This window comes from Pituophis catenifer, unplaced genomic scaffold (genome assembly GCF_029215685.1).
Source record: "Pituophis catenifer annectens isolate HBS135680 unplaced genomic scaffold, rPitCat1.0.hap2 SCAF_16, whole genome shotgun sequence".
NCBI lineage: Eukaryota > Metazoa > Chordata > Lepidosauria > Squamata > Colubridae > Pituophis > Pituophis catenifer.
The window spans coordinates 10,667,670-10,689,810 of record NW_027256896.1 but is presented as its reverse complement, the minus strand read 5'-3'; the positions used below and the strand labels follow the sequence as shown (position 1 = coordinate 10,689,810).

The following is a 22,141-nucleotide window of genomic DNA, read 5'->3' as shown; positions in this document are numbered from 1 at the left end:
TTGGCCTCCGCACAGCCTGTTTTGGGGTCTTTTTTTGGCCCGTTTTTGAGTCTTTTTTCAGTCCGTTTTTGAGGCTTTTTTGGCCTGTTTTTTCCAAAAGAATGAGCTGGAAAAATACCCCAAAAAGGGCCAAAAAGAGCCTAGAAAATGGGCTGAACAAAGCCTCACAAATGGGCTGAAAAAAGCCTCAAAAATGAGCCCCAAAAAGCCTCAAAAAGAGCCGAAAAAGCCTCAAAAACAGGCTGAAAAAGCCTCGAAAATGGGCCAAAAAAGCCCCCCCAAAAGGGCTGAAAAAAGGCTAGAAAATGGGCTGAAGAAAGCCTCAAAAATGAGCTGAAAAAAGGCTCAAAAACAGGCTGAAAAAGCCTCAAAAACGGGCCCAAAAAAATCCCCCCCAAAAGCCGAAAAGCGCCTCAAAAACGGGCCAAAAAGCCTAGATAACGGGTTGAAAAAAAGGCTGGAAAATTGCCAAAAAAGGGCCAAAAATGGGGTGCGCGGAGGCAAAAAAACTTTTTTGTTGTTGTTTTCCTCTTCTAAAGTTAGGTGCGTCTTATAGTCAGGTACATTTTTTAGTCCGAAAAATACGGTAACTTATGACAGTTTTCCCACACTTATGACCGTTGTAGCATCCCCACGGTCACCTGATCAAAATTTGGATACTTGGCAACTGGCATGTATTTATTTATTTATTTTATTATTTATTTATTTTATTAAATTTCTATACTGCCCTTCTCCCGAAGGACTCAGGGTGGTGAACAGCCAGAAGATAAAACACAGAGATACAAAAATTTAAAATAGATTAAAAACGAATTAAATAATTTGGCTGAAATTTTAAAATACCCCCTAATTTAAACAGATTAAAATTTGTAGTTAAAATTTATATTTAAAAGGGGAGAAGATTTATGACGGTCGCAGTGTCCCGGGGGGGGGTGTGTGTGTCATGTGATCCTCTTTTGGGACCTTCACTTCACAACTGTGTAATTAATTTAACAACGGCAGTGATTCACTTAACAGTGGTGGCAAGAAAGATCGTAAAGCGGGGGCCACATTGGCTGAACAGCTGTCTCGCGCTCAGCCAGAGAAATTTTGGGCTCAAAAACTGTGGTCGTAAGTCGAGGACTACCTCTACTTCAATCGGGATGCAAGAGGACTTAGGCCAAAGGGCCGGATTCTCTCGGGATCCTCGTGATACGAACTTTGTCCTCCTCCAACCTTAAAAGGGAAGCCCCTCCCCTTCTGCCTTGTCTTACCCAGCCTCCTTAGAACTCAGCATTTTGGCCCAGATGAGGTCAGTGTCAATGGCCTCCTCGCGAGGGTTAGTGGAGCTGACCTGCAGCATCAAGCTCTCGCAGGGAGCACCGGTCAGCGTAGCCAGGCCTTCGATGGCGCGCCCTGCTTGGAGGGCGAAGTATGAGCCGTGGAGTTTGGCCAAGGCCTTCTCAATCAGAGCCACCCATAGCTGTTTCCTCTGAGCCTGGGAAAAGGAAGACAAGATACCGAGTTGGATATACAGGTGACAACAGACAGATTTCTCGTCCCTTGTCAGGTGCGAGCCACTGAAGCTACTCCTAAATAGCTAAAAGCCATCAACTTTATTGACGTCTGCCTAGGTTACAAGAACCTCATCAACTCTGACTTTGGAAGACAGCAAAAGTCCACATTTTGGACAGAGAAGACGGCTGGTTTGAAAGAGGGGGAGGGATATGACATCCAGGGGTGAAATGCTCCCGGTTTGGACCGGATCGCCTGATCTGGTAGCGATGGTGACGGGTGGTTCGGAGAACCGGTAACAAAAATCCCTGCGCCCCTCCCCCCATGCTCAGCTGAGTCGCACGATCATCAGAGCCTTTTTTTTTTTTTTTTACTTTTAAAAGCATTTTTTCTACAACCTCTTCCGACGAAAAAATGCTTTTAAAAGTAGGAAAAAAAAAAGCCTCTGATGATCGCACGGCTCAGCTGGGATCCTCAGAGGCTTTTCAAAGCATTTTTTTCTGCAACCTCTTGGCCGAAGAGATGGTTAAAAAAAATGCTTTGAAAAGTCTCTGACGATCCCAGCTGAGTTGCCTGATCGCCAGAGGCTTTTCAAAGCATTAGAAAAAATGCTTTGAAAAGTTAAAAAAAAAAAAAAGTTGGCCACCCCCACCCAGTCACATTACCCCCACTGCCACCAAGCCACACCCACAGAACCGGTAGTAACACATTTTACATTTCACCCCTGATGACCTCCTCTGTCTCCAGTCTTTTAGCAGTTCCAAGAACGGTTCAGCAGAACCGTTCTTTCAGCAGTTCCAAGAAGGATCCCCACCTATTTGCACCACTCAGGTGACCCTGAGGACACAGACTAACCTCCAAGTGGCCTCAATGGCCCTCTAAAAGGATGCAAATGACAAGCTGTCTGCAAGGAGTATAAACCCTTCCATTCCCCACCATACAGTCAGAGCTGAAGAAGCTTCTTGGATGAGAAGCGAAACGTCTTCAAAGAAAAAAACCAGAAAGTCCAGTTGCCTCCTGAAAAAAGCACTTTTGGGACAACCGTGACCTGGATGACGGAGAATCTCCATAAACATTTCTCAGCTCCCATTCCCCATGAGCCACCCCCAATTTGTGGCACCCACCTGGGAGAAGAGGAGATAGCCACACTCATCGCAGGGCAGCATGTCATCCACCAGCACGGTGGTCCAGGTACCATCTTTGCATAGTCGGACTTGGTAAGCCCCCTCGGGGCACATGGTCCTTGTGATCATCACCCTTTCCACCAATTCGGGCCGCTCTGCCAGCACTGCCAGCGCACTCAGGAACCTGAAAGAGATGGGCATCTGATGAAGACCCCTAATGGTGAGGAATGATGAGTCTGTCACCTGCAGCTCCATAACTGTCTAGTTTGGTTCTGCAACCCGACAAGAGAGACACGGACTTCAGAGGATAATTAGGACTGCAGAAAAAACAATGGCTACCAACCTGCCTTCCATTGAGGACCTGTCTACTGCACGAGTCAAAAAGAGGGCTGTGAAAATATTTACAGACCCCTTGCATCCTGGACATAAAGTGTTTCAACTCCTACCCTCAAAACGACGCTATAGGGCACTGCACACCAGAACAACTGGACACAAGGACAGTTTTTTCACTCTGCTAAACAAATAATTCCCTCAACACTGTCAAACTGTTCATTAAGTCTGCATTACTATTACTATTAATCTTCTCATCGTTCCTATCACGCATCTCCTCCCACTTATGACTGTATGACTGCTGTAACCTTGTTGCTGGTATCCTTACCATTTATATTGATTGTTTCCTAGTATGATTTGATTGCTTATTTGTACCCTATGACTACCATTAAGTGCTGTACTTTATGATTCTTGACAAATGTATCTTTTCTTTTATGTACACTGGGAGCATTATGCACCAAAGACAAATTTCTTGTGTGTCCAACCACGCTTGGCCAATAAAAAAATTCAATTCAATTCTAATTCTAATTCTAATTCTAATTCTAATTCTAATTCTAATTCTAATTCTAATTCTAATTCTAATTCTTATTCTATTCTATTCCCGATTTGGTTCGATTCGATTCCCTATTCTATTCTATTCTATTCTATTCTATTCTATTCTATTCTATTCTATTCTATTCTATTCTATTCTATTCTTTCTCTATTCCTTCTCTATTCTATTCTATACAAGTCTCATCAGTGATATGAGAGGGCAGCCTCTATCTATAGCAGGACTGTCAAACTTGTGGCCCGCGGGCTGGATGCGTCACACGCTAGCCACACCCATCCCCGGTGTAGCAAAGGGGGAAAAAAATCGCAATACATCACGTGACGACGACGTGTCTCTGCGAATTTGTCACCTCTGGTCTATAGTCTTTTTTTTTTTTTTTTTTAAAGAGGGCTGTTTCAGCAGGTGGCAGCACCTGACCAACCTTAAGAGGACTGAAAGGGTCAAAAGCAGTTAAGCCCTTCAAAGAGCAGCTTTCCAGGAATATCAAGGTGGTGGGAATTGATGAAACGGTCCTGGAAGGAGGAAAGGGCAAATAACAGTTGTTTTAAAAAAAGCTGTAAAAAAGATGTGGAGACTCTAGAAGGAGTGCAGAGAAGAGCAACAAAGAGGATGAGGGGACTGGAGGCTAAAACATATGAAGAACGGTTGCAGGAACTGGGCATGGCTAGTCTAGTGAAGAGGATCAGGGGAGACATGATAGCAGCCTTCCAATATCTCAGGAGCTGCCACAAAGAAGAGGGAGTCAGGCTATTCTCCAAAGCACCCGAGGGCAGGACAAGAAGCAATGGGTGGAAACTAATCCAGGAGAGAAGCAACTTAGAACTAAGGAGAAATTTCCTAACTGTTAGAACAATTAATCAGTGGAACAACTTGCCTCCAGAAGTTGTGGATGCTCCAACACTGGAAGTTTTTAAGATGTTGGATAACCCTTTGTCTGAAGTGGTGTAGGGTTTCCTGCCTAAGCAGGGGGTTGGATTAGAAGACCTCCAAGGTCCCTCCAAGGTAAATTCAATCCTGACTGGCTAAAGATTGACTCAGCCTTCCGTGCTTCCAAGGTTGGTAAAATGAGGACGCGGATTTTTGGTGGGCAATCAGGCTGACTCTGTAAACCGGTTAGAGAGGGCTGTAAAAGCACTGTGAAGCGGTATATAAGTCTAAGTGCTATTGCTATTAGGAGCCCTGGTGGCGCAGTAGTTAGAATGCAGTATTGCAGGCTAATTCTGCCCACTGTCAGCAGTTTGATCCAGATCGACTCAAGGTTGACTCAGCCTTCCATCCTTCCGAGGTGGGTCAAATGAGGACCCAGATTGTTGGGGGCAAGAGGCTGACTCCGTAAACCGCTTAGAGAGGGCTGTAAAGCACTGTGAAGCGGCATATAAGTCTAAGCGCTATTGCTATGTATCCAGAGCCACACTCCACACTTGGTTCGTGATGGAGGCTAGTGTGCCACGTTGGTGGAAGTAACACAGAAAAGGCCCATCTGCTCTTGGTTTCTTACCAACAGTTTCCCAGGAGTCCCTGCAGGATATCTGAAGGTCGGGGTGTCCGGAAAACTGACCACTTGACCGATCGGTCTTTGAAGATGTTGCAGTTGATTTCGTGAGGCCTAAGCCACTGTTTGACTCGCTGCTGGACGCTGTCTCCTTCGGGAAAGCCAACTGACTTGGGACCGGGAGGAAAGCTGTCATCCACAAAGTTGACCTTGTTCTGCAGGTACGAAGTTTAAGAAGTCAAGGCAAGACCTGATGGAGATTGAGTTCTACGCAAATAAGAAGCTGAGATGTAGGCTGACATTTGTGAGATTCAGAAAACAGTTCTTCCCTTTCCCAGCTACATAACCAGGGGTGGAATGCTCCCGGTTTGGACCGGATAGTCTGATCCGGTAGCGATGGAGGCGAGTGGTTCAGATAACCGGTAGCAAAAATCCCTCCCCCCCCATGCCCAGCTGAGCCGCACAATCATCAGAGGCTTTTTTTTTTACTTTTAAAAGCATTTTTTCTACAGCCTCTTTGGCCAAAAAGTGCTTTTAAAAGTAAAAAAAAAAAGCCTCTGATGATCCCAGCTTTGCCTGACGGGCAGAGGCTTTTTAAAAAAGCTTTTGCCGATCAGGCAACTCAGCTGGGATCGTCAGAGCCTTTTGAAAGCATTTTTTAATAACCTCTTGGGTGAAGAGGTTGTAGAAAAAATGCTTTTAAAAGTAAAAAAAAAAAAAATTGGCCACGCTCACCCAGTCACATTACCCACCACCACCAAGCCACGCCCACAGAACCGGTAGTAACACACTTTAGATTTCACCACTGTATATAACCAATGATTGTCTATGACCGTGATGGCGAACAGCACTCTGATGGCACATGAGCCATCACCCAGTTCAGCTTCACCACATATGTGCACGCATCTCCAGCCGGCCAGCTGGTCTTTGGGTCTCTGGTGCGCATGTGCAGGGGTGGGGCGTGTGCGGGGGTCCATGCACACACGTGTGTGTGGGGGGTAGGATGAATGCAGGGGGGAACGCATGTGCATGCACGGGGCGCGTGTGCAGGGTGCATGCGTGGGGGTCATGCGCACATTGCATTTTGGAACTTTGGGCACGCACTTTGGGTACCCGGTCCGGAAAAGGTTAGCCATCACTGGTCTACGGGGATTCTCAGTCATCCATGTCATGGTTGTCCCAAAAGTGCTTTTTCTCAAGAGGCAACTGGACTTCCTTGTTTTTTCTTTGAAGACGTTTCACTTCTCATCCATGAAGCTTCTTCAGCTCTGACTGGATGGTGGGGAATGGAGAGACGTTGAGGCCACTTGGAGGTCTGTCTGTGTCCTCAGGGACACCTGAGTAGTGCAGATGGGTGGGGAGCCTTCTTGGGACCGCTGAAAAGGACTGCGTTGTGGAGCTGTGCTTTCTTCACGATGTTGTCTGCGTCCCTGTGTCCCTTCACTGTTGGACACAAGAAAACTCCACACCCATTTGCACTACTCAGGTGACCCTAAGGCTGTGATGGTGAACCTATGGCACGTGTGCCACAGGTGGCACACACAGCCATATCAGTGGGCACACCAGGTCAGTTCTGCCGCGCATGCGCGCGCAAGCCAACTAATTTTCGGGCCTCCTGTGCCCACCAGAAGTAGGGAAACAGGCTGTTTCCTGCCTCCGGAGGGCCTCCGAGGGGGTGGGGAAGGCTGTTTTTGCCCTCCCCAGATGCATGGAGAGGATCTGGAGCCAGGTGAGAGAGAAAATCGGGCCTACCGGGCTATCACAGGGAGGGAAGAGGGGTTGTGCGCGCATATGCAGGGCGCATAGAATTATGGGTGTGGGCACGCACACGCACGAACCTCCCCCGCCCCCCTTCCTGGCACGCGATGGCAAAAAGGTTAGCCATCACTGCCCTAAGGAAACAGATAAACCCCCTAGTGCCCTCAACAATTCTCTAAAAGGATGCAAAAGACCAGCTGCCTGCAAGGAGCATCAATCTTTCCATTCCCCACCATCATCCAGTCAGAGCTGAAGAAGTTTCTTGGATGAGAAGCGAAACGTCTTCAAAGAAAAACCAGAATGTCCAGTTGCCTCTTGAAAAAAAAGCATCTTTGGGATAATCAATGATTGGGATTTCGGAGAACAGGAGCCTAACATACAGGTTGTTCTTGACTTACAACAGTTCATTTAGTGACCATTCAAAGTTACTACAGTTCTGAAAAAAAGTGACTTATCAACATTTTTCACACTTATGGCTATTGCCGCATCCCTGTAGTCACGTGATCAAAATCCAGCCACTTGGCAACCGACTCATATTTATGACGGATGCAGTGTCATAAATATGAGTCGCACAAAGTCATACGGGGAAAGCCAGATTCACTTAAGAACCGTGGGAAGAAAGGTTGCAAAATGGGACAAAACTCACTTAACGAACGTCTCACTCAGCAACAGAAATGTTGGGCTCAGTTGTGGTTGTAAGTCGAGGACTACCCGTACTCAAGGAATCTTCCAAACTGTCACTTCTTTCAGTGCTGCCGTAACTTCAAACGGTCACTAAATGAACCGTTATAAGTTAAGAACTACTACTTGTATATGGAAGAATTGCTGTATGGATGAGAAGGGGAATTGAGAAGGTGTTTCAAACTTCAGTCTGCTGTATTATAAAATATTTTCATGAATTCTCATCAATTTTTTTTTTTTTTTTTGCAGAGGTTTTGATCTGTTCCCGATGCCTGTTTGCTCTCTCGGCTGCTATTTTCCCCGGTATTAATTTTACTGCCCTTTTATATCAAATGTTCTCAGGGGTTTTTTGGGACACCACTCTATGAGGTTTGTACCGAAACATAATTGATTTTTTTTTTTTTTTATTCGTTTAGGACTTGCAATAAATGTGTCAGTGCTGGTGTGTTGTTGTTGTTTTTTTTCCTCAACTCGTATTTTTTTTCTTTTTGGTCCTGTTTTGATATTTATCTCACCGTTTTCTTTTGCGTTCTTGCACTAAACATATGTTTCGATTCACTGTTTGTTTTATTTATTCGCTGATTATCGTCTTAACCTACTGTTTGAAACCCGCAAATCGTATGTTAATTGTAAACAGCTCGGAGAGCTCCTTTAATGAGAATTGCTGTAAATGAGATTAAAGTTGTTAAATTAAATTAAAAATTGAACAATCTTTTCAAATGACTAATGATGGCTCTGACCCCGTTTCTGGGTCCTATTCTTACTGGAAGAGACGCAGAGAAAGTCACCTTCGAGGATCAGGGGCCTGGAAATTAGATCTTTGAATGAGAGACCCAAAGCAATTGGAGTATGTTTAGTCTTGAGAAAAAAAGTTCACCGAAGGATATAGGACAGTGACGCCGCGTACCAAAAGTGGGGGGGGGAGACGCGGGAGGGTCGCGTGCGTGCGTGCCCACTCATAATTCAATGCGACCCGCCTCCCTGTGCATGCACGCATGACCCCCCCCCTGCGCTCTCCCCGCTTTTGGCAAGTGATAGCCCGTTTGGCTCGGTAGGCCTGCTTTTTGCCCTCCCCAGGCTCCAGAGACTTTCTAGGAGCCTGGGGAGGGTGAAAACAGCCTTCCCCCATCCACCCAGAGGCCCTCCAGAGGCTGGAAATGGCTTGTTTCCTGACTTCTGGTGGGCCTGAAAGGCCCAAAAAATCAGCTGGCTGGCGCACGCATGCATGCTGGAGCTGAGCTAGGGCAACATTCGCGTGCCCACATATATGGCTCAGGTGGCACGCGTGTCCTAGGTTCACCATCACGGATATAGGATGACATTTTTCAAGTACATGAAACACTTAAGCTGTACAGTTTAAGGTTGGACCCAGAGCCCTCTCTGCTGGCACCTGCGCCGTCGCTCCAGGTCACATCTCCGTGGCGTTTTTTTTTTTTTAAATTTGATTTATATGCCGCCCTTCTCCGGAGACTCAGGGCGGCTTACAAGGCGCTAAGCAATAGCCTTCATCCTTTTGTATATTTATACAAAGTCAGCTTATTGCCCCCACAATCTGGGTCCTCAATTTACCTACCTTAGAAAGGATGGAAGGCTGAGTCAACCTTGAGCCTTGGTGAGATTCGAACTTGCAGTAATTGCAGGCAGCTGTTCTTAATAACAGGGTGCTTTAGACCACTGTACTACCAAGGCTCTTTTGTGAGCTTCTGTTTCCCTGCAAACGACGAAACAGAAGCTCACGAAAGAAAAAGATCTTACCTCCTGCCGCGCTGCCGATGTTGGGATTTGCCCTGCCTCCCGCTGGCCAGCTGGTTTTCTTGCCTTTGCTGCGCATCCACGCATGTCCCTCGCATGTGCACATTCGCGCATGTCCCTCGCAGGCACACATTCGTGCATGTCCTGCACATGCACATATCCGCACATGCGCAGGTTCACGCGTGTGCGCAGCTTTCAGTTTGGGCATGGGTTTGGGCACTCGGGTGTCTGAAAGGTTCGCCATCCCTGCCGTACGACAACCTCAGAACCGGTTCTGTTTCATACAGTGTGCAGGAGACGGGTTGAGCTCTTGGAGGCTTAACCGTTGAAAGGGACCTTGGAGGTCTTCTAGTCCAACCCCCTAGGGAACCCTAGACCAGTGATGGAGAACCTTTTGGCACCGAGTGCCCAAACCAGAGCACCGCAAACTTCATCAAGGCCCTAGACCCGTGATGACAAACCTATGGCACCTTTGGGCATATCTATGGACCCACAAATGTTGCCCTAGCTCAGCTCCAGCACGCATGTGTGCGGCGGCCAGCTGATTTTGGGGCCTTTCAGGCCCACCGGAAGTCAGGAAACAGGCTATTTCCAGCCTCCGGGGTGGGGAGGCTGTTTTCACCCTCCCCAGGCTCCTAGAAAGTCTCTGGAGCCTGGGGAGGGCAAAAAGCAGGCCTACTGGGCCCACCCTGCTATCATGTGCCAAAAGCAGAGGGAGCACGGGGCGGGGGTGGGGGGTCATGCGTGCATGCACATGGGGGCGGGTGGCATTGAATTATGGGTGTGGGCATGCACGCACGGGACCCTCCCACGTTTCCCCCCCACTTTTGGCACGCGGCGGCGAAAAGGTTAGCCGTCACTGCCTAGGACCAGGGATGGCGAATCTTTTGGCACCGAGTGCCCAAACCGGAACACCGGAAACCTGAAGACCAGCTTGTCTTTGAGCACACTGTGGCTGGTCTTTAGTTTTCCAGAGCTCCGACGTGCATGAAGACCAGCTGGCTGGCGCACATGCACCTGCCAGAAACAAAAAGAGCAGCTGGCGATGGCGCGCGTGCCCACAGAGAGGGTTCACCATCAAGGCCCTAGATCAGTAATGGCTAACCTTTTTCTCGTTGTGTGCCGAAAGAGCGCGCAACAGCACACACACATGTGCCTGCACCCACAATGCAATGCGCGCTCCCTGCAGATGTGTGAACGACCCCCCACGCACCCCCCCCCAGTTGGTGACCACTGGAATAGGAGACCTCCAAGGTCCCTTCCGGCCCTACGATTCTAGAACTCTACCAACGCCTGCTTCACCACCCTTTTCCTCTCTGTGCGTTGCACTGCACCGCAACAGCAAGGGAGAAATAATTTATTTCAGGCGGTACCAAAGAACCGACTCGAAAATGCCATTCAGCTAGCAAAGGAAACACCCCATGCGAGGGCCACCCGCTCTTCGCCAGCGCAGCTCCTTCTGAAGCTGGACAGATAGTATTTCTCTCTCTCTCTCTCTCTCTCCCTCCCAGAGATGTCGCTTGATGTGGCTTCATTTGCCAGAGGCAAGTGGAGAAATAAAACAGCCCTTGATCATTAAAGGTTCTGTACGGTTAGTTATTAATAAGTCTGGGATCTGGCTTCTCCCAAAACAGTCAGAGCCTGGCAGGCAGGCTAGCTCTGAAAAGCTATTTCTGGCAGAGACGAGGATAGAGACATGAAACATCTATCCAGTGGAGCTTGGGGTCTTTTTATTTACAGGCCCCCAAAGCACTGTGGGTCTGAAACAAAAAGTTATGCGAGTCCTTTTTTTTTTTTTTTTCCAGCCAGGAGTTTGGACCAGGCATGAAATCCAGCAGGTTCTGACAGGTTCTGAAGAACCGGTAGCGGAAATTTTGAGCAGTTCGGAGAACTGGCAAATGCCACCTCTGGCTGGCCCCAGAGTGGGGAGGGAATGGGGATTTAGCAGTATCCTTCCCCTGGAGTGGGGTGGGAATGGAGATTTCGCAGTATCCTTCCCCTGGAGTGGGGTGGGAATGGAGATTTTGCAGTATCCTTCTCCTGTCATGCCCATCAAACCACGTCCACCAAGTCACGCCCACAGAACAGGTAATAAAAAAATTTGGATTTCACCACTGGTTTGGATTCATACTTTTTTTGGGCCCTGCGGGAGGGGTGGCCATGCGATGTGAACCGTGTTGGAAATACAGGTTAATCCTTGATTTACCACCACAATTGTGCCCCCTAATTGTTGTTGCTAAGTGGGTTTTGCCCCATTTTGCGACTTTTCTTGCCACGGTTTTGTCAGTGAAACGCCGAAAGAAGAACATGGCTGTTAAGTGAATCTGGCTTCATGGGACACCAGGCTCATTTCTGTTCCTGTGGTCAAAGGAGCCAGTGTGGCTATACGCTGCCAAAGACACACGGAACCGCTGTAAACTTCTCACTGAAAGTGGTACCTATTTATCTACTTGCACTTGCAATGCTTTCAGACTGCTAGGTGGGCAAGAGCTGGAGTAAGGAACGGGAGCTCACCCATTGTATGGCGCTTGGGTCTTGAGCCCAGGCTGTCAGTCTTGTTCTGACCTAGGCTCCCTTAAAAAGCATGAAGCAGAGTCTTGGTCCCAGCAAAACCCCTTTTATTTACATGACGGTGAATTCCTTTCATTCACAGTCAGCAAGGCTTGGCAGTCTTTCAGAGGAATATTTATCAACACAAACCTTATCTTGCTTGGAAAGCTGCCAGATACCTAGTTTCCAAACGCAGAGTAAGGCAAAATTTGACATAGATTCTGTTAGAGTCAGGAACAGAACTTTCCACTCTTGAAAACGAACGAACAAACAAACAAATTGTTTCCTGCAAAAGCCCACTCCCCGTTCGCTCCTCTTTTGTTTCCTATGGGAGGGGCCAATCACCTCCAAGATGTGGCTTTACTCCCAAGTTTACCCTGCTTTCTTATTGCTCTTGTCTTTTGGCAGCTCTGCGCATGTGCACAATGGGAACAGGCTCCAGCTGTTCCTCTGCCTCACTGCTGTCTATATCCCTCTCTGCCTCCGACGCAGAGCCCTCGTCCGAATTTTCCCCAGCCCCCAGGACCGGCCCATGTTCCTCCCCAACCGCCTCACTGTCTGATTCTGACCCCAGTGGGCCACAACAAATCTTTAATCGCTGAGCCATCGTAGCCTTTTAAAGGAAACTACTCAGGAGTAATTCTATGTGGCATTCTGGGGGCCTGGCAATGTCAGGACAGGTAACTAAGCCAGAGTTGCGTGTGTAAAAGCAATACCGATCTGTGCTAGGAGCAACTGCTGACAAACAAGAGGTGAGGGTGTCAACTCACCTCTTGACAGAAAGAGACAATGTTCTCCCAGAGGGCTTTGGCCTCCCCCTCGTCCGTCTGCCGCCGCTTCTCCACGTGCATGCTCTCGCGCCGCCGTAGCGGCTTGATGCCCCTGCGCTGCGCCATGTAGACTTGAGGAGTGTGGCAGGCGAGGCAGTGCTTGGCCTTCAGCTCGTTGAGTAGTGTGCAAGCGGGGCACGCCCACTGGCTGGCTCGCTCAGGGGTGACCGGGGGTTGCAAAGGGAAGAGACGGGCTACTTTGCGGGCGGAAGGAGCTCGGGTGCCACAAGCTGTACACCTGCCTTTGTCCGAGCCACATTCGGGGCACTTGGGAGCCAGGTCCGGTTGCAAGCTATGTTCCTGGAAGCCGTGCAGTTTGGAGGAGCCGCAGGCTTTGCACTTCTGGGAAGCGGTGGGGTTCTTCAAGGTACACTTGGAACAGGACCAGGTGGTGAAGTCGGGGCTGGAGGGTCCACAAGGTGTAAAACGAACGGAGTCCCCCGTCAGGTCGATAGTGTCACTGCCCTTCTGGCTGCTGCAAGCCTCGCAGGCCTCACTCCCCGAGGTGTTGAGCAGGGAACAGGTGCTGCACTGCCAGGGCGGCACGCTGACGTCCATCTCTTCCTCCAGCACGCTTAGCCGCTTGGTCGCTATCATTTCCTGGAAGCGAATGGCCTTCTGCACAGGGGTTGGCGGAGAAGCCGGTTGGGCAGCTTCAGGAGCTGGGGGCTGGAGTTGTGGGGGCACCTCTCGGCGGCTACGAGGAACGGGGTTGTTCTGGAGACCTGGGGAGAAAAGGCTGAAGGCTGGCATCTTCTGGCTCTCTTCCTCCACAAGGGTGGTGCCTTGATTGACGGCTGGGTGGCCCTCCGGGGTCTCGGTGGCGGGAGCTATCTGGAAACCAGCGGGAGTGATGATTTCAGGGACCACCAGCGCCTCTGGAGGGATCTTGGGCAGGGAGAGCTTGCGGGGGCCCCCGCAGGCCGAGCAGGAATTCGCGACGGGGGTGTTGTGGAGGGTGCAACGTTGGCAAGCCCAGCCCTCCTCCAGCTCTGCCTCTTCGGGGCTCTTCCCCCCCGAATCCTCAACGGGGCTCTCCATCTGGGGCGTCTCCTCCTTGCTACTGGCTTTGGGTTCTACTAGGACGGTGGGCTTTGGCAGGACCCCATTGAGGATTGGCAGAGGGGAGCCCCCCGGGCCGGGTTCAGGGGTAAAGCCACACACCTCGCAGGCCTCTTTGCCCACAAAGTTCCGGAAGGTGCATCGGGCGCAGGCCCACTTCTGCTCTTCCACGCTCAGGCGCAAGATGTGATTGAGGTCGGGCTTCTGGCGGGGGGCCTCGCAGATGGAGCATTGGCGCTGTCCGACGGGGTTCAGGAAAGTACAGCGGGTGCAGGACCATTCCCGCACAGTGGCCATAGAACCAGAAGAGTGGGTGTGGCTGAAAGAGAAGAAGGAGGGAGAGGGCCGTTAAGAGGACACAGCGAAAAGGATCCCACAAAGGAGGAGAGACGCATCCTAATCATCACGATTGACTCCAAAGGTGGGGTACCAGCAGGGGTGAAATCCAAAAATTTTTCCCTACTGGTTCTGTGGGTGCGGATTGGTGGACGTGGCAGGGGAAGGATATTGCAAAATCTCCATTCCCACCCCACTCCAGGGGAAGGATATTGCAAAACCTCCATTCCCTCTCCTCCTGGAGGAAGAATATTGCTAAATCTCCATTCCCACCCCACTCTGGGGCCAGCCAGAGGTGGTATTTGCCGGTTCTCCGAACTACTCAAAATTTCCGCTACCGATTCTCTAGAACCTGTTAGAACCTGCTGGATTTCACCTCTGGGTACCAATGACCCTCAAGATAGTTCTGGACTCCCAGCAACTCCAGCCAGTTAGCAATGAGGGGGTGAAAGTTAAGTGGCATTTCACCGCTATCTCCCAGTTTCCCCAATCCAATTTACAGGTTGAGATCTACAGAGGAGAATATTTGTAGCTCAGGGTTGACATGAGGGGGTCCTTGGTGCTCTCTGAGCTGGGTGCTTTTCTTGCAAACGTTTCATTACCCAATGAGGTAACATCATCAGTGCTCTGGTGACGTTACCTCGTTGGGTAACGACAATGTCTGCAAGTAAACCACCCAGCTCAGAGAGCACCAAGGATCCCTGTAGGACGAGATCTAGCAAAGCTGACTTTTGATGGTGACATTTCTGGAAACGTCCACACATCAAAGATCCTCCTGCCTGCAAAACTTTCTTAGAGTAACCCCGCGCAATCCTCCGCACAACAGTTATTGAACGCTATACAAATGTCTGCTGTAGTTCATGCACATCCTTCAAGTAAACCTTTTAAAGCGCACCAGTTATTCTTCTGAAGAAAGAACCAAACTGAGATAACGGGCAGCCATTAGCAACTTTGGGAAGGAAGGAAATTTCTAATAAGCCCCCCCCCTTTAGCAGCTCTGTAGCCACTGTCTATCTCACCTTGAAGAGACAGTAAAGCCTCTCTCTATCCCGAGAACCAGTGGTGAAATCCAATTTTTTTTTTTTACTTCTGTGGGGGTGGCTTGGTGGGCATGGTAGGGGAAGGATACTGCAAAATTTCCATTCCCACCCCACTCCTGGGGGAAGGATATTGCAAAATCTCCATTCCCACCCCACCCTCCATTCCCTCCCGCCAGCCAGAGGTGGGTATTTGCTGGTTCTCCAAACTACTCAAAATTTCCACTACCGGTTGTTTTTGGGGGCAAGAGGCTGACTCTGTAAACCTTTTAGAGAGGGCTGTAAAGCACTGTAAAGCGGTATATAAGTCTAAGTGCTATTGCATTCCATTCCATTCCAATTTTCTATTCTATTAAGCCTCCAAAAGGCAAATTATTTCTGCCTAGGTGATGACACGCTTCTTTGCAACGAAGGCTGTAATCTAGCTGAGCTATTATTCTGGAAGTCTTCTGCTACGTTAAGTCTATTTCAGAATAGGGATCTGGAGAGTTGGGCTCATGGGGAATGTGGGCAGGTGAGGGCTAAGGTGATCCCACCTGTCAGCGCATGTGGGAAAGTGGGAGCTGAACTCAGAAGCAGGTTTGCGGCCCATGAATGCGAGACCAAGCACACGAGCCTTTGCAAACCAGCGTGCTGCACGGAACGCATTTTGAGAATCGCTGATTTAACTATTTTGAGATTAATTTTTCCCTGGACATTTCCAAACGGCGTTTATAAAATGTGTGTACAATCGCCAAATGCATTGATTTTTTTTTAAAGGAAAATTACCTAGCAGATTAAGCCACCATAAAAGCAAGAAATGACAGCTAATTTTCATTTGCGCTCCCAATGAAAGATGGCAACCTATAAAACTCTACAGTTATTTCTTTCTGCGTGCTTGCAGAGGAGAGAGGAATAATAATAATAATAATTTTTTTAAAAATGTGCAGAAAAGAAGCAAATTCCACCATCACCTGCTATCACAGCAATTTGAGAAAATAAGGGAGGGGTTGCAATTAACTGTCCTGGGCATTTTATGGCACTTCCGGCCACATCCTGCATGTGCGGTCATGCACCGGACAGTGATTATTGAGAAGGTGACTTCTTCCCCCACCCCCCACCCCCAATTTATTTATGTCTGTCTGTGCTTGCCTACAGACATGTGTTGTTCTTATTGCTTTGACCCTCCACAACAGTCTCAGTTTTTCATGTGGCCCCTTTGGGAAAATTAATAGCCCACTCTTGGGCTAATGGCTTGATTTTCCTAGGCAGATTTAACCCAGGGACTGTCAATTGCTGAGCTGTATTCTACGCAGTGGCTTCAGTGGCTAAGACGCTGAGCTTGTCGATTGAAAGGTCGGCAGTTCAGCGGTTCGAATCCCTAGTGCTGCGTAACGGGGTGAGCTCCCGTTACCTGTCCCAGCTTCTGCCAACCTATTGGATGGATAATTTAAGTGTCAGCAGGCAACAGCCTCTGACTGAGCCCCCTTTGGGCTTAGAAGCTAAATAGCCCTACGTTTGTGTGAATTCATGTGTCTTATGGGAACGCGGTGGCTCAGAGGCTAAGATGCTGAGCTTGTCGATTGAAAGTTCGGCAGTTCAGCGGTTCGAATCCCTAGTGTTAACGCGTAACGGGGTGAGCTCCCGTGACTTGTCCCAGCTTCTGCCAACCTAGTAGTTTGAAAGCAAGTAAAAAACGCAAGTAGAAAAATAGGGACCACCTTTGGTGGGAAGGGAACAGCGTTCCGTGCGCCTTTGGCGTTGAGTCATGCCGGCCACATGACCACGGAGACGTCTTCGGACAGCGCTGGCTCTTTGGCTTTGAAATGGAGATGAGCACTGCCCCCTAGAGTCGGGAACGACTACCACATATATGCAAGGGGAACGTTTACCTTTACCTTATTCTACATGCACACAAGAACACCAGACCAAATTATTTTCTCTAGCAGAGCACAGAAAGGTAGGAGACCGACTTTTTCAACAACACAACAACAATCCACACAACTCAAGTGTCTATGGAGATCCATCCATTATCCAAGTCATGGTTTGTCCCAAAGATGCTTTTCGCAAAGACAACTGGATTTTCTTGGTTTTTGTTTTTGTTTTTTCGTTGAAAACGTTTCGCTTCTGAAGACATTTCTCAACTAGCAGCACCATCAATGCTCTGATGATGTTAATGAAACATCTGCAAAGAAACCACTGAGCTCAGAGAGCACACCAAGGAATTCACAAGATGAGATCTAGCAAAGCTGGACACGCAGCTGAGCTAGGGAAGATGGATGTAGGATCCATCTGAAGAACTGAAGAAGCTTCTAAGGCAGGGGTCAGCAACCTGCGACTCTGGAGCCACATGTGGCTCTTTCATCCCTCTGCTGTGGCTCCCTGTGGCTGGTCGGCTCCACAATTGATAGGGCTTTCAGTTAGGACAGGTAGAGGAAAAAGGATGCCGCGCTAGGAGGCAACTCTATGGTGGGGGAACAAGACTTCTGGTTGGCAGAGGAAAAAGGACGCCGCACTAGGAGAAGGCTCTATGGTGGGGGAACCGGACTTCCAGTCGGCAGAGGAAAAAGGACGCCATGCTAGGAGAAGTCTCTATGGTGGAGGAAATGGACTTCCAGTTGGCTCCAGAATTGAATGGGGGGCTTCCAGTTAGGACCTTTGTGGCTCTTTGGGTGTTTATGGTTGCTGACCCCTGTTTTAAGATGAGAAGTGAAATGTTTTCAAAGAAAAAAAAAAAGAAGAAAGTCCAGTTGCTTTTTGGAAAAGCATCTTTGGGACACTCAGCTCAGTACTGCAAACTGCTGGGCACTGCCAGCAGTGCCTAAAGCTCCAAGTGCCCTAAACAGCGACGACTTCACACTGTTCCTGCTGATGTCTGACAACTTTCAAGTTTAGAATAAACTTCAGGATCGAGAACTGTGTAGATAGGGATGCACGAAGTGAGTCTCTTCCCTCCTCCTCAAAGATGTTGTTGAACTGCAACTCTCAACATTCTGTGCCATTGGCTATATTGGTAAGAACTACAAGGAGTTGCAGTTCCACAACTTCTGGAAAGCTGTAAGTTTCTACTCATGCTTCAGGATGAGGAGGCAAGAATCTTAATTTGATTTGTTTGTGGGGGAGCTGAGGTAAAGTGGTAGGAAAATCCTTTCCTGCTCCAAAAAAATAAAAGGCAGGGGAGGTAGGGGAAGAACTGATGTAACCATGCCCGCTGTCTTTTTGGTGTCAACCTTCATCCCCAATTCCCTTCTCTCCATCCTTCTTCCTGCCATTTTTAAAAATGTTTTATTTATTTCTGTGTATTCCACTTTATTATTTCTACAAATAACTCAATGTGGCAAACACACCCAACACACTTTCCATCTCCTATTTTCTCAACAACAACCCTGTGAGGTGAGTGGGAGGGGGAGAGAGAGAGAGAGAGAGAGAAGAGAGAGAAAGAAAGAGAAGACAGAGAGAGAAAGAGAGAGAGAAGAGAAGAGAAGAGAAAGAGAGAAGAGACAGAGAGAGAGAAGAGAGAGAAGAGAGAGAAAGAGAAGAGAGAGAGAGAGAGAGAGAGAGAGAGAGGAGAGAGTGAAGAGAGAGAAAGAGAGGAGAGAGAGAAGAGAAAGAGAGAGAGAGAGGAGAAAGAGAGAAGAGACTTTCATGTCTAAGGCGGGACTACAACAGTCACAGTGATGATTGGCCCAAAGTTATCCAACCAACTTTCATATCTAAAGTGGGACTAGAACTCCCGGTCTCCTGGTGGTTGGCCCAAAGTCACCCAACTGGTTTTCATGCCTAAAGTGGGACTAGAAATTCACTACCTCCTGATTTCTAAGCCTGGTGCCTTCACCATTAGACCAAACTGGCTTCTTTTTCCTCATCTTCCCCCTTTACTGTTTTCTAAAGGACCTCTTTCTTCTCTCTACCTTCTCAGCTCCAGTTGCTCAATTGCTTTCAAATCCCAAGGTGCTGCTGGCCTAGTTACAAGATCTTGCTGCCTGCCACACGCAACCTTGTCTGACTACATCAGAGAAGGACTGGGAAGAGAGAAATCTCCTGGCCACCCACACTCCATTCTTCCACTTAGTCCTGGAAGGTCTTCTTCTACCAGGAGCTCAGTCAAACTATGGCCACCAGAAGGGTCAAGCAACTCAAGATGTCCCGCAGGCAAGCTAGCCGTTATAAAGGCCAGATGATAGGCCTTACTGAAGCAGTATCTGCTGAGACCTTCCTCCTGGCAATCAGCAATTTGCCTGTTTCTCTTTATCTGATCAACCTGCCTTGATGATGCCAATCGTAATTAGCAAGAGAAGACAGACATCAAACAACCCGCTGATGAAAGCTTAACATTCGGCACCATTAGCTTTTAAACGGACAAAGAGGAGGGGAGACTGTTCTCAAAACTGGCAATGGGATGGGCTCCAAATTAGGCAGGCCAAGCACAACTCAGCCTCACGGCATCTCTGATGTTTATCCCAGGTCCTGGTTATCATGGATGTTTCATTACACATTACCCTTATTAAAAGGTTTTCCAAAATGTGATCGTGGATATTTGGAGAGCTGGGGCATCATGGTCAAGAGAGGAAACTACGGATGATCCTAATCTCTAGTTTAACGAGATCCAAGCTGTGCATTCACCGGAATAACGGATGAAAGAAGGCAAAGGATGTTGTAAAACTGGAGACCTGATTCACTTAACAACGGCCTTGCTTAGCCAATGGAAATCCTGGTCCCGACTGGGGTTGTTAAGTCGAGGATCACATTTATGTGTTCTGACCTAGGCTTCCCAAGAGCAGGTAGCAGACTCCTTGTCCCGACAAAAAACCCTTTTTTATTAAGTGACTGTGAATTCCTCTCATTCACATCCGGCAAAGTCTTTCAAGGGAGAATTCACAGTCACAGACCTTATCTGGGTTGGACAGCTGCCAGACCGATATCTTCAAAACCTGGCAAGGAGTCACGAACCAATTAAGCGAACTAATTGTCTCCTGCAAACTCCCCTCCCCTTTCGCTCCTCTTTTATTCCCTCTGGGAGGAACCATTCACCGTCCACCTGTGGCCTTACTCCTGAGTCGACCCTTGTTCTTTAGCTGTTCCCTTCATCTGGCAACTCTGCGCATGCGCACACTGGGAACAGGCTCCAGCTGTTTGTCTGCTTCACTGATGTCTGACTCTGAAGGCAGCTGATAACTGGCATATGGCCCTGGCCTCCTCTTTGCCTCCGACGCAGAGCCCTCGTCAGAGCCCTCCCCAGACTCCAGGACTGGCCCGTGTTCCTCCCCAACCTCCTTGCTGTCCGAGTCTGCTGCCAGATCTGCTGGCCACTGGCAGGCCACAACATTATGGGGAAGAGAGAAAAACTGCCACCCTTTTCAAAGTAGGCACAACTGTTGTTCTGTTCTGCATCTTTTATTTCCCTAGTGACACGAGAGTCTGCCAGCTAAGCTAACTTCCCCAAAAATCAAAGCTACAAATACAAACAGCTTTGCCGTGGTCTTAAGACTAGTAATATCTTCATAAAACAGTCGAAAAGGCATGTGTGTGTGATAGTGCTGCACAGTCTTCTTCTGCCAACACTAACATCTCGCAGTATAATCCTTTCAGCTAAATGCTGTTGCGTGTCGCAGGTTTTTATGTACCAAAGGCAATTAAACATAAACATCACTTAGGAAAAATGATGAGATTCTGTCAAGAGGGGAATGTAATTAGGAAAATATTAGAATGCGCAGAAATGGATAGATTAACGCTCGCTATTAAGGATAAAGAAGAAACTGAATATTTTTTGATATGGGATGTTTTTTATCAATGGCTAGACAATAGAAACAGGAAGTTAGAAAGGAGGAGATATAAAAAGAGGAAATGTTAATCTGGAGAGTTGTTAAGGAAGATGATGTTAAGTATTATTGTTATTATATTATTATATTATTATTGTGATGACTACTACAACAAATATGTGGATTATGATTGTTCAAAAAGAACTGTACCCAGATCCTTCCATACTTCCGAGGTTGGTAAAATGAGGACCCAGATAGTTGGGGGGAGGGCAATAGGCTGACTCTGTAAACTGCTTAGAGAGGGCTGTAAAGCACTATGAAGCGGTATATAAGTCTAAGTGCTATTGCCCTTCCTTCCTTCCTTCCTTCCTTCCTTTCCTTCCTTCCATGGTGCGCAGTGGTTAGAATGCAGTATTGCAGGCTAATTCTGCTGACTGCCAGCAATTCGATCCTGATTGGCTCAAGGTTGACTCAGCCTTCCATCCTTCCGAGGTGAGTAAACTGAGGACCCAGATTGTTGGGGGGGGCAATAGGCTGACTCTGTAAATCGCTTAGAGTGGGCTGTAAAGCACTATGAAGTGGTATATAAGTCTAACTGCTATTGCCCTTCCTTCCTTCCTTCCTTCCTTCCTTCCTTCCTTCCTTCCTTCCTTCCATCCATCCATCCATCCATCCATCCATCCATCCATCCATCCATCCATGGTACACAGTGGTTAGAATGCATTATTGCAGGCTAATTCTGCCGACTGCCAGCAGTTCAATCTTGACTGGCTCAAGGCGGACTCAATCCTTCCATCCTTCCGAGATTGGTAAAATGGGGACCCAGATAGTTGGGGGGGGGGCGCATAGGCTGACTCTGTAAACCGCTTAGAGAGGGCTGTAAAAGCGCTATGAAGCGGTATATAAGTCCAAGTGCTATTGCTATTGCTAAGTGTCTTCCGCAACTGACTGGCAAATTAGAACATCTACTGCCCAGTTCACACTTTCCTTTGGATTCCCAACTTGCACCGTTCACAAAAATAGACCATTCGCACAAGCAGTCATTTCCCAGTACAAATCAGCTCCCGACGTATTGTCAGTAACGATTACTCAGTACATGAGCAAAGAACATACCAGGTTGTTTCCAAAGCTTCCGGGAGTCCCACTGATAATTCCAACGGCTTTCCTGGAGTTCAGCTTTGCTAAAATTCACAGCCAAAATCTCCAACATCACACTCTTTTCAAGAACAGGGCAGTAGAAACTTGAAAAGAGCACAATTCACAGCCGGTCTACATCCATCCCATCTGAGGGTCAGGGATTTCTGAATGAAACGTGAGCTTTTCCTACGTCTGTCTCATTTTAGACACTCAACGTTTCCTTCCTGTAGCCACCCTATTATGCTTTCTTGCGCAGGAATTTAGAAAACCAGA

At 48.2% G+C, this 22,141-nt stretch overlaps 1 protein-coding gene across 1 annotated transcript in view; it reads right to left on the bottom strand.

Moving 5' to 3' along the window:
* CAPN15 (calpain 15) overlaps positions 1–22,141 on the bottom strand; it is a 111,760-nt gene that overhangs the window by 12,865 nt on the left and 76,754 nt on the right. The window contains exons 3-6 of the mRNA XM_070955029.1: positions 12,499–13,939; positions 4,994–5,202; positions 2,616–2,799; positions 1,251–1,474 (exon numbers count right to left, since the gene is read on the bottom strand). Of these exons, the coding sequence (XP_070811130.1) occupies positions 1,251–1,474; positions 2,616–2,799; positions 4,994–5,202; positions 12,499–13,939 (2,058 nt within the window). The remainder of the gene's footprint in view (positions 1–1,250; positions 1,475–2,615; positions 2,800–4,993; positions 5,203–12,498; positions 13,940–22,141) is intronic.